Source organism: Grampus griseus (genome assembly GCF_964374135.1).
Source record: "Grampus griseus genome assembly, chromosome: X".
Classification (NCBI taxonomy): Eukaryota; Metazoa; Chordata; class Mammalia; order Artiodactyla; family Delphinidae; genus Grampus; species Grampus griseus.
In genome coordinates this window covers 63,431,859-63,444,705 of record NC_138999.1, presented here as the reverse complement: position 1 = coordinate 63,444,705, position 12,847 = coordinate 63,431,859, and the positions used below count along the sequence as shown (strand labels likewise).

The 12,847-nt window shown below is 37.5% G+C and overlaps 1 protein-coding gene across 2 annotated transcripts in view; it reads left to right on the top strand.

Moving 5' to 3' along the window:
- Positions 1-2,089: 2,089 nt before the first annotated feature.
- The window catches only part of ABCB7 (ATP binding cassette subfamily B member 7), a gene marked incomplete at its 5' end in the record, with an annotated part of 139,583 nt that continues 128,825 nt past the window's right edge, over positions 2,090-12,847 (top strand). For both annotated transcript variants that reach the window (XM_082681369.1, XM_082681368.1), the window contains one exon: positions 2,090-2,257. In XM_082681369.1, the coding sequence (XP_082537495.1) occupies positions 2,090-2,257 (168 nt within the window). The remainder of the gene's footprint in view (positions 2,258-12,847) is intronic.

Sequence of the window (12,847 nt, the reverse complement as noted above, 5' to 3'; positions counted from 1 at the left end):
GTTCTAGTTCTGACTCTGTCACCACATGGCCCTGATCTTCTTTATCTACTAGGAACAAGGAATACACCCAAAACGCTGTGATTAAGATCCAGCAAGATAATGTGTGTGAGTGTTTCCGAAAGTATAAAAATTTAAGATATTATTTTGTCGCATTATATCTGACAGTCTCTCACAAAATATATATTGTATAGGTTCCTACATTAAAAAAATTTTTTTTTGTCTGCCCTGCGCAGCATTTGGGATCTTAATTCCCCAACCAGGGATTGAACCCGTGCCCCCTGAAGTGGAAGCACGGAGCCCTAACCACTAGACTGCCAGGGAACTCCCAGGTGCCTACATTAAAAACAAATTAGAGCATTACTGGACAATACTTTACCTGGGTAGAAAGATTCAGTGGCAATACTCAGCCCTAATAGAAATCATTGGTAGAGTCTAGGGTTTCTCTAGTGTAAAGTGTTGATAACACAGAATAGATGCTGAGTAAATATTTACTGATGATGATATAGGTAGGCATTAATGAAAGAGGCCATTATTGATTTGTCAACTAGACAATAATAAGCCAGAAACATCCAATCAATCACTAAGTTCTGTCAGTCCTATCTCCATAATATCTCTGGAATTGATCTACTGCCATTGCTACTGCCAGGTTCAGGCCTTTATTTTATGACTATGGCATTAAATTCATGACTCCAATCTGAACTCCCTCCAGTCCAACCTTACTACTTAAGCCAGAGTGGTTTAATGAACATACAGATCTGATCATGTTACTTTCCTGATTAAAACCATTCACTTGGTACAGAATCAAGCATTAATTTCTTAAAATGAAATACAAGCCCCTTCACCATCAGGCCTCTGCTCACCCAGGCTCATCTCTTCTCTGCCATACACTCCCTAGACTCCTGAACCTGGAAATGTTTTCTTTCGACTTCTTGCTGTTAAAAATGCCATTTCCTTCACATGGAATTCCCTTCAACTGGAAACTTTATTCTGTAAATAATTCCTTTCAAGCATCCTCTTACCCTGGAAACCTGGGGTGTAATATGAATCCTGAAACAAAGTAAAGCTACCTGCATGGGCCATGCATATCCTTTGTCTTTATCAGATTTATCATTAGTCCATGGTGCCTCTACATAAGGAGTTAATAATTATTTGCCTGTCTTGTGTGAAAGTTTGAGAACGCAGCAATGAATAGAAAAGTGCAAACGCATTACTGTCGCCAGGGCTTCAGGTTACATTTACACTTGGAAATGTAGTTTCCTAGATAACTGTAAACATATTTCAACATTATTTTGTTGGATGATAGTGGTGACAAAAGAATATAGACCTGTCTTTAAACATGGACTCCTCTGCATGCATTTTCATTTTACCGTCCTTCAGCGAATCCAGCTGTTTTGCAATAATTAGATGTTGCAGAAACCAAAGGGAAGAGGTAGAGAGGCAAATTAGCAGAGTAAAGGTGTGTGTGTGTGTGTGTTTAAAACTCTACCAAGAGCAAAAGACCAAGGAAAACTGCTCCAAAGTTTGTGCGAAAAAGAACAATCAGCCAAATGAAAGCACTTACAACACAGCAAGTGACTCTCACAGGCAGTGAATCTCACAGATGAAGCCTTCTTCCCGGGGAAATCAATATCTGTAGTTTAATCTGCCCTAAGCGTTAGTACACAGGAGAGTGATAAGAATATTCAAAGGGAAAATGGAGAGAGTGGATTTTGGCACTGAGTTGGAGGCGGCAGAAGAGAGAAATGATTGACAAGATAGGGTTGCCAGATTTAGCAAATGCAATATTTGGGACATAATTATACTAAGAAATGATTCATTGTTTATCTGAAATTCAAATTTAACTGTGCATCCTGTGTTTTACCTGACAAATCTAGGAAAAGAGAGAAAGAATGTTACTTCGTTACTCCCTGCTGTGTAAAAAAAACACTCAAAGACCGGCCCTAGAAGAAAAAAAGCGGTTGCGCTGAAGGACCCGAATCTTCAGAGAGAAGCTGTTTCCGCTCTCCTCCAGGGAGGGGGGCGGGGTGAGTAGTTTGGACCGCCAGCGTCCCACAATCCTCTGCCCTCGGGTCCTCTTTCCTCGCTCAAGATGGCGCTGCTCGCGATACCTTCTTGGGGCTGGGCAGCTGCGGCGGCTGCTTTCGAAAAGCGTCGCCACGCCGTGATACAGATCCGGCCCCTAGTCTCTGTCTGGGGCCCAGGTCCGCAATGGAGGTCACGTCAGCTCGGCGGCTCGGGAACTGCTGGAATCTCCCAGGTGAGATGCCGTTCACTTGGAAGTGTAGGGTGAAGGACAAGGGGACCTATAGGGAAAAGGTTGCCCTTATGTCCTCAGGTCAGAGCCAGTACAAAGAAGAAAGGTGGTCAGGGCTAACTTGGAGCAGCAGTAAGTGAAGGAAGTTAGGGTTGGAAATTTGAGGAAGGGGTGAAGAAAATCTTTGGGGTACAGTAAATGGGAACAGGACGGAAGGTTCCAGGCAGAGGGCACCTGGAGCGCTGGTGACTCTCGCAGGATTTACAGTTTTTTCTCTTAGTTTATAAGAGGCAGGGTAGACACCATTCCCATACTGCTTACTTTTCTAAATGCAAGGAGAACTGGGCTACTTTCCAAAGTTAGTAATGGAATTTGGAACCAGTTTGCCAATGGTTAAGATTTTACTCAGTCGGAAGTAGCAGTTTGGAGGGCATTGGAAGATAACAAGCTGCCTGTTAACAAGCGGCAAATTGAGTTAGCACCAGTTAGCTTTCTTGCTGACAGGGCTCCTTGATAGGCCCAAACCGTAATTATCTGTGTCTCCAAAACATAGACCGCCCTAAATTCATATGTAAACACGATTTTCCTTTGATCTGAAAAACAGTGTTCTTTTGTGTACACAGGTCACTTTGGAAGCCATAAGGCTACTTGTCTTTAATGAATGTAGCTATGGCTACAGTGCATCTTAATACTTGTGTTCATTATTATCTCTCACTTAAGAATAGTGTTTTATTGTTATTTGTATTCGTACTTCACTATATCTTTTTATTGCCTATAATTGACAAAAAGCTTAATTGGCACCCCTTGTTCATCTGTATCGCTAAAGTGTTGTCAGCTTCATATGAGAAACAACCTCTCAAATTTTGATTCTTTGTCAACAAATGTTTAATGTCTGCTATGTACATAGTGCTATGCTAGGTAATGGAGTACCAAGAGAAACACAGTAATATCTTCAAGCTGGACAATTTAGTTAATGAGATTGGACCTATGCATTACAAGAATAACTAAAAAACAACATAGTAGATTAAATATCAGATGAATAGTATGAATAATAAGGGCTGTAGGCATCCAGAGGAAATAGTGATAATTAAGAACTAGATTATAGAGAGGATCTCATGCTGGCAGTAGAACTGGGGAGAACATTCCAAGCAGGGAGTATGACACTAGACATGTGGAATGCTGAAGGAATTATATCCATATGTTCATTCAGTAATTATTGAACATCTTTACATCAGTGAACAGTACAAAATATACACCCTGTCCTTAAAGGGTTTAAAATCTAGTAGGGGAAATAGATAAGTAAACAGGCAATTAATACAGTAGTGCAATGATGGGGAAGGTACAAAGTACTGGAAGAATATACATGAGAGGCATCAAGACTAATCTTGAGGTGGAGAAAATTGACTTGAGTAACTGATATCTAAACCAAGACCTGAAAAATTAGAAGTTAGCTAAAGAGGGAATAGCATATACAAAGGCCCACAGGTAAGAGAGAGCATGAAACTTCTGTAGAACTGCTTATAGTTTAGACTAGTGAGGATTTCATGATAGGAGATGGCAGATTAGGGTAGAGAAGCAAATCCAGATCCTTTTATTAAGGTTTTTTAAAAGCACTTTGTAGTTGAAATTGTAACATGTGATCTCTTGGGAACCAGTCTTATTCTCTAGTCCTCTAATAAGCCAGATGAAGTTAAAATAAAATTTGAAGGAAATCCAAAAAAGAGGGGATATATGTATAGCTGATTCACTTTGCTGTACAGTAGAAACTAAAACAACATTGTAAAGCAACTATACTCCAGTAAAAATTAATTTAAAAAAAGATAAAATTTGTAGGACTTTCAGGCTCGAAGAATGAGGGGGAAGGAGACGTCATTAGGAGATTCAGAGGAGGTGATGACAATAAAAAGTTAGCATTCTCTCTTTACATGAACACTGTCCCCACAATTTCCTTCACTCTCTCCTATATATCCTGCCATTTCTTTGGTTACCATTTATGAAGTATGAAAAACAAGGAAAAGATGTTACCTTTGTTTTCTACTTCTTAAAGACATGCAACTCTTGCCTCTTTTTAAAAAATGTTGATTTAACAGGGAGATTAAGGAATGATTATAAGGCTTTTAAAGTAAAACCTGGTACAACCTGAGGCAGATTTTCAGATTAATTAGTCACTTGTGGTTAAGATTACAAAATAAATATTGAATGCATACTTTCAGGACAATCATTAGTATTTATAACATATTTTAGAGCTGAAAGGAACTTTAGTGCAGTGTTATGAAATCACGTTAGTGGGTTGGATCAGCACTTTGTTTTAGATGAAATTTAGTAGAATAGGAAAGAAAATATCAATGCTTTATATGTATTAAGGGAAGTATTGTTTTACAAATACATATCTATACATTACCATGTGTATGTGGTTACTGGAATGCATTGTGAAATGTGTTTTTCACACAGGATTTTGCCCTAGAGCTATGCTGTGCAATGTGGTAGTCACTAGCTTCCTGTGACTGTTTAAATTTACATTAAATTAAAAATTTAATTCCTCAGTTGCATTAGTCACATTTTAAGAGCTGAATAGCCATATAGATGTGGAACATTTCCATCATTGCAGAAATTTCTATTGAACACTACTACTTTAGAAAAGATCAGGGACTTTCCTGGTGGCACAGTGGTTGAGAATCTACCTGCCAATGCTGGGGACATGGATTCCATCCCTGGTCCAGGAAGACCCCACATGCCACGGAGCAACTAAGCCCGTGTGCCACAACTACTGAGCCTGCACTCTAGAGCCCGCGAGCCACAACTACTGAAGCCTGCATGCCACAACTACTGAAGCCCGCCCGCCTAGAGCCCATGCTCCGCAACAAGAGAAGCCACCTCAGTGAGAAGCTCGCGCACTGCAACGAAGAGTAGGCCCCACTCGCCGCAACTAGAGAAAGCCCATGTGCAGAAAGAAAGATCCAAAGCAGCCAAAAATAAAAAATAATAATAATAAATTAAAAAAAAGTAAAGTACTCCACAAAGTATTTTTTTTAAAAAAAGAAAAGATCATATCCAGCCCTTCTAATTTTGCAGATGAGGAGACTAGGTTCTAGTATAGATAAATGACAGCCATTAAGGCCATTCATTTGTATTTGTTTATTGCCTTCTGTGTGTTAGATATTTATATAAGGGTAATTAAGACTGTGACAGACCCTAATCACACAGTGAATGTTTTTTGAATTCTAAAGATACTTATCTAATAATTACTAGACCACTATTCATAGAGGGAAACACCTAAAACAGTTTTTTCTTAAAATGGGAAGATTTCATATGATAAGACATAAATTGTAATGATTATTATATAGTTGCCTCTCTACTGCACTAATTAATATTGAAAGGACTTATGAATTTTGAATGATAGAATTTTGGATTTATTTCATTAATATTGATACAGTAGAAACTGAGGCATCATATACTTAATCCATAGTGCCTTTTTTATCTATGTTTAACAAGTCCTTGCCTCTTGATCCTGACACTGATCATATATTTTCATTTTCTTAAATTAATTTTTATTGGAGTATAGTTGATTTACAATGTTATGTTAGTTTCTGCTATGTTAGTTTCTGCTGTACAGCAAAGTGAGTCAGTTATACATATACATATATCCACTCTTTTTTAGATTCTGTTCCCATATAGGTCATTACAGAGTATAGAGTAGAGTTCCCTGTGCTATACAGTAGGTTCTTATTAGTTATCTATTTTATATATAGTAGTGTGTATTGCTAATTCCAACCTCCTAATTGATCCCTTTCCCCCCCTTTCCCCTTTGGTAACCATAAGTTTGTTTTCTATGTCTGTGGGTCTATTTCTATTTTGTAAATAGGTTCATTTGTACCATTTTTTTAGATTCCACATATAAGCAATATCATATGACATTTGTCTTTCAATGTCTGACTTACTTCACTCAGTATGACAATCTCTAGGTCCATCCATGTTGCTGCAAATGGCATTATTTTGTTCTTTTCTTTGGCTGAGTAATATTCCATTGTATATATGTACCACATCCTCTTTATCCATTTCTCCGTTGATGGACATTTAGGTTGCTTCCATGTCCTGGCTATTGTAAATAGTGCCACAATGAACATTGGGGTGCATGGATCCTTTCGAATTATGGTTTTCTCCAGATATATTCCCAGGAGTGGGATTGCTGGATCATATGGTAATTCTATTTTTAGTTTTTTAAGAAACCTCCATACTGTTCTCCATAGTGGCTATACCAATTTATATTCCCACCAACAGTGTGGGAGGGTTTCCAATTCTCTACACCCTCTCCAGCATTTATTGTTTGCAGATTTTTTGATGATGGCCATTCTGACTGGTGTGAGGTGATGCTGTGTAGTTTTGATTTGCATTTCTCTAATAATTAGTGATGTTGAGCATCTTTTCATGTGCCTCTTGGATATCTGTATGTCTTCTTTGGAGAAATGTCTATTTGGATTTTCCACCCATTTTTTGATTGGGTTGTTAGGTTTTTTGATATTGAGCTGTATGAGCTGTTTGTATATTTTGGAGATTAATCCCTTATCATTCACATTGTTGGCAAATGTTTTCTCCCATTTTCTGGGTTGTCTTTTTGTCTTGTTTATGGTTTCCTTTGCTGTGCAAAAGCTTTTGTGTTTAATTAGGTCCCATTTGTTTTTGTTTTTATTTTCATTACTCTTGGAGGTGGATCACAAAAGATCTTGCTGCGATTTATGTCAGAAAGTGTTCTGCCTATGTTTTCCTCTAAGAGTTTTATAGTATCTGGTCTTACATTTAGGTCTTTAATCCATTTTGAGTTTATTATTATTAATTTGAGTTTATTAAGAAAAATAGTTTTTCCTTTAAATGGGAGGATTTCATATGATAAGACCTAAATTGTAATGATTATTATACAATTGCCTCTCTACTACACTAGTTAATATTAAAAGGACTTAATGAATTTTGAATTATAGAATTTTGGATTTATTTCATCAATATTTATATGATAGAAACTGAGGCATCATATACTTGTTCCATAGTGCCTTTTTATATATGTTTAGCGAGTCCTCGACTCTTGATCATGACACTGATCATATACTTTTTCATTTGTTTTTTTTAAACATCTTTTTTGAGATTAATTCACATATCATACAGTCACCCACTTAAAGTGTGGATTTAGTATATTCAATGGATTTTAGTATATTCAGTGGTATATACCACCATCACCATAGTCAATTTTACATTTTCATTACCTCAAAAAGAAACCTGCTACCCTTTTGGCTGTCACCCTCCTTCCCCCTCCTGCACCAGGCCTTTGCAACCACTAATCTATGTTCAATCTCTGTAGATTTGTCCATTCTGGACATTTCACGTAAATGGAATCATAAAATATTTGGTCTTGAGACTGGCTTCTTTCACTTAGCATTATGTTTTCAAGGTTCATGCATGTTATGGCATGCATTAAATACCTCATTCCTTTTTATGGCTGAATAATATTCAATGATATGGATGTAAAAGATTATCTTTATATGTTCATCAGTTGATAGACATTCAGGTTATTTCCATCTTTTGGCTATTATGAATAATGCTGCTATAAACATTCATGTACAAGTTTTATATGAACATAAGTTCATTTCTCTTGGGTGTATACCTAAGAGTAGAATTGTTGTGTCATATGGTAATTCTGTTTAGTTCTTTAAGGAACTGCCAGACTGGTTTTCAAAGTGACTACAACATTTTACATTAGTATTAGAAGTGTACAGGGTTCCAGTTTCTCCATATCCTAGCTAATTGGTGTTATCTGACTTTTTTTAGTCTAGCCATCTTGGTGGGTGTGAAGTCATGTATCCTTGTGGTTTTGATTTGTATTTCCTTGATGACTAAAGATGTTGAGCATCTATCCATGTGCTTATTGCCCATTTGTATATATTCTTTGGAGAAATGTCAGTTCAGGTCCTTTGCCCAATTTTTAATTAGATTATTGGTCTTTTTATTTTTGAGATATGAGTCTTTATTCTAGATTCAAGTGCCTTATCAGATATATGATTTGCAAATATTTTCTCCCATTCTGTGGTTGTCTTTTTCTTTCTTGATAGTGTCCTTTGAAGCACAAAAATTTTTCATTTTGTTGAAGTCAAATTTACTTATTTTTTTTCTTTTGTCGGTCATACTTTTGGTGTTATAGCTAAAAATCCATTGCCATATCTGAGGTCATGAAGATTTACCCTTATGTTTTCTTCTAAGCATTTTATAACTTAATTCTAGTGAGATATAGAAACATTACTTTTGCATAGTTCTAGGTCCTTACCCTGCTTTGTTGTTTTACTTTTATAGACATTACATCTATAAATGTTAAAATCCTAACAATACATTGTCATAATTATGACTTTATATAATTTTATGACTTTTAAAGAAACTGAGAGAAGAAAGGAGGGTAAGTAAATATTTATGGCTTTTTTTATAATAACCTTCATATTTATCATTTCTGGTTCTCTTCATTTGTGCTCTTGTGTTTGAGTTACCATCTGGAGTCATTTCCTTATCCCAATATAGCTGTGCTCCCATCCATCTCCTTTGTGCTGTTATTGGCAAGTATACTGCATCTCTATAGGTTATAGGCTTAATCATACATTATATAAATATTATTTTATACAATTGCTTTTTTTTTTTTTGCGGTACGCGGGCCTCTCACCGTTGTGGCCTCTCCCATTGCGGATCACAGGCTCCGGACACGCAGGCTCAGCGGCCATGGCTCATGGGCCTAGCCGCTCTGCGGCATGTGGGATCTTCCCAGACCGGGGCACGAACCCGTGTCCCCTGCATCGGCAGGCGGACTCTCAACCACTGCGCCACCAGGGAAGCCCTATACAATTGCTTTTGAAATTAGTACAAAGAAGAAAGTAGAACAGTATGCATTTATACAGTCTTTTATAATAACACAATCACCTTTTCCTGTGCTCTTGTTTTTTTTTGTGTGTGGATTTGAATTACAGTCTGAGATCACTTGCTTTCAGGCTAAAGAACTTACATTAGTATTTCTTGTAAGGTAGTTCGGCTAGTAACAGATTCTCTCAATTTTTGTTTGTCTGGGAATGTCTTTATTTTGCCTTTATTTTTGAACAACAGCTTTCCTGGATATAGGATTCTTCCTTGGCAGTTTTTTCTTTGAGCCCTTTGAATATGGTATCCTGCTGCCTTACAGCCTATACTTGTTTCTGCTAAGGAATTAGCTGTTAGTTTTATTGAGGATCTCTTATTAGTGAGGAGTCTTTTTTCTCTTGTTACTTTCAAGATTTTCCCCTTGATTTTGGCTTTCAGTATTTTTACTATAATGTGTCTGTGGATCTCTTTGCATGTTTCCTGTTTGGAATTTATTGAGCTTCCTGGATGGGTAAATTTTTGTTCTTTTTAATAAGCTTTGGAGGCTTTCAGCCATTATTTCATTGAGTAGGTTTTCTTCCCCTTTATCTCTCTCCTTTCTTTCTGGTACAGTCATTATACATATATTGGTGCACTTAATAATGTCCTACATTTCTCTGAGAATCTGTTTATTTTTTTCCACTGTTTTTAAATCTCTGTTCTTCATATTGCATGATTTCTATTGCTCATCATTTTTTTTTTTTTTTTGTGGTACGCGGGCCTCTCACTGTTGTGGCCTCTACTGTTGCAGAGAACAGGCTCCGGACGGGCAGGCTCAGTGGCCATGGCTCACGGGCCCAGCTGCTCCGCGGCATGTGGAATCCTCCCAGACCGGGGCACAAACCCGTGTCCTCTGCATCAGCAGGCGGACTCTCAACCACTGCACCACCAGGGAAGCCCTCTATTGCTCATCTATGAGTTCATTAATTCTTTGTTCTGTCAGTTCACATCTACTGTTGAGCACCTCTACTTAATTTTTCATTTCAGTTATTGTAATTTTCAACTCTAGGATTTCCATTTGGTTCTTTTTTTTATAATTCCTATACATATCAATACATTCCTATTGATACTATACCTGTGATGTGACATTGTCATCACACCTTCCTTTATTTCTTTTTTTTTGTTGAATTTTTTTTTTTCTTTTTTCTTTTGGTATGTGGGCCTCTCACTGTTGTGGCCTCTCCCATTGCAGAGCACAGGCTCTGGACGCGCAGGCTCAGCGGCCATGTCTCATGGGACCAGCCGCTCCGCGGCATGTGGGATCCTCCTGGACCGGGGCACGAACCCGTGTCCCCTGCATCGGCTTGCAGACTCTCAACCACTGCGCCACCAGGGAAGCCCTTGTTGAATTTTTGAGTTTTATTTTTTTATACAGCAGGTTCTTATTAGTCATCCATTTTATACACATCAGCGTATACATGTCAATCCCAATTTCCCAGTTCATCACACCACGACCCCCACCCACCACTGCTTTCCCCTCTTGGTGTCCATATGTTTGTTCTCTATATCTGTGTCTCAATTTCTGCCCTGCAGACTGGTTCATCTGTACCATTTCTCTAGGTTCCACATATATGCGTTAATATGCAATATTTGTTTTTCTTTTTCTGACTTACTTCACTCTGGATGAGAGTCTCTAGATTCATCCATGTCTCTACAAATGACCCAATTTCGTTCCTTTTTATGGCTGAGTAATATTCCATTGTATATATGTACCACATCTTCTTTATCCATTCTTCTGTCAATGGGCATTTAGGTTGCTTCCATGGCCTGGCTATTGTAAATAATGCTGCAGTGAACATTGGGGTGCATGTGCATTTTTGAATTATGGTTTTCTCTGGGTATATGCCCAGTAGTGGGATTGCTGGGTCATATGGTAATTCTATTTTTAGATTTTTAAGAAACCTCCATACTGTTCATCATAGTGGCTGTATCAATTTACATTGTCAACAATAGTGCAAGAGGGTTCCCTTTTCGCCACACCCTCTCCAGCATTTGTTGTTTGTAGATTTTCTGATGATGTCCATTCTAACTGGTGTGAGGTGATAACCTCATTGTAGTTTAGATTTGCATTTCTCCAATAATTAGGGATGTTGAGCAGCTTTTCATGTGCTTCTTGGCCATCTGTATGTTCTCTTTGGAGAAATGTATATTTAGGTCTTCTGCCCATTTATTGATTGGGTTGTTTGTTTTTATAATTTTGAGCTGCATGAACTGTTTGTACATTTTGGAGATTAATCCTTTGTCCGCTGATTTGTTTGCAAATATTTTTTCCCATTCTGAGGGTTGTCTTTTCGTCTTGTTTGTAGTTTCCTTTGCTTTACAAAAGCTTTTAAGGTTCATTAGGTCTCATGTGTTTATTTTTGTTTTTATTTCCATTACTCTAGGAGGTGGATCAAAAAAGATCTTGCTGTGATTAATGTCAAAGAGTGTTCTTCCTATGTTTTCCTCTAAGAGTTTTATAGTGTCCAGTCTTACATTTAGGTCTCTAATCCATTTTGAGTGTATTTTTCTGTGTGGTGTTAGGGAGTGTTCTAATTTCATTCTTTTGCATGTAGCTGTCCGGTTTTCCCAGCACCACTTATTGAAGAGAATGTCTTTTCTCCATTGTATATCCTTGCCTCCTTTGTCATAGTTTAGTTGACCATAGGTGCGTGGGTTTATCTCTGGGCTTTCTATCGTGTTCCATTGATCTGTATTTCTGGTTTTGTGCCAGTACCATATTGTCTTGATTACTGTAGCTTTGTAGTATAGTCTGAAGTCAGGGAGTCTGATTCCTCCAGCTCCATTTTTTTCCCTCAAAACTTCTTTGGCTGTTTGGCGTCTTCTGTGTCTCCAATACAAATTTTAAGATTTTTTGTTCTAGTTCTGTAAAAATGCCATTGGAAATTTGATAGGGATTGCATTGAATCTGTAGATTGCTTTGGGTATCATAGTCATTTTCACAGTATTGATTCTTCCAATCCAAGAACATGGTATATGTTTCTATCTGTTATTATCATCTTTAATTTCTTTCATCAGTGTCTTATAGTTTTTTGCATACAGGTCTTTTGTCTCCCTAGGTAGGTTTATTCCTAGGTACTTTATTCTTTTGTTGCCATGGTAAATGGGAATGTTTCCTTAATTTCTCTTTCAGATTTTTCATCATTAGTGTATAGGAATGCAAGAGATTTCTGTGCATTAATTTTGTATCCTGCAACTTTACCAAATTCATTGATTAGCTCTAGTAGTTTTCTGGTGGCGTCTTTAGGATTCTCTATGTATAGTATCATGTCATCTGCAAACAGTGACAGCTTTACTTCTTCTTTTCCAATTTGTATTCCTTTTATTTCTTTTTCTTCTCTGATTGGCATGGCTAGGACTTTCAAAACTATTTTGAATAATAGTGGAGAGAGTGGACATCCTTGTCTCGTTCCTGATGTTAGAGGAAATGCTTTCAGTTTTTCACCATTGAGAATGGTGTTTGCTGTGGGTTTGTCGTATATGGCCTTTATTATGTTGAGGTAGGTTCCCTTAATGCCCACTTTCTGGAGAGTTTTTATCATAAATGGGTGTTGAATTTTGTCAAAAGCTTTTTCTGCATCTATTGAGATGATCATATGATTTTTATTCTTCAGTTTTTTAATAGGGTGTATCACATTGATTGATTTGCGTATACTGAATAATCCTTGCATCCCT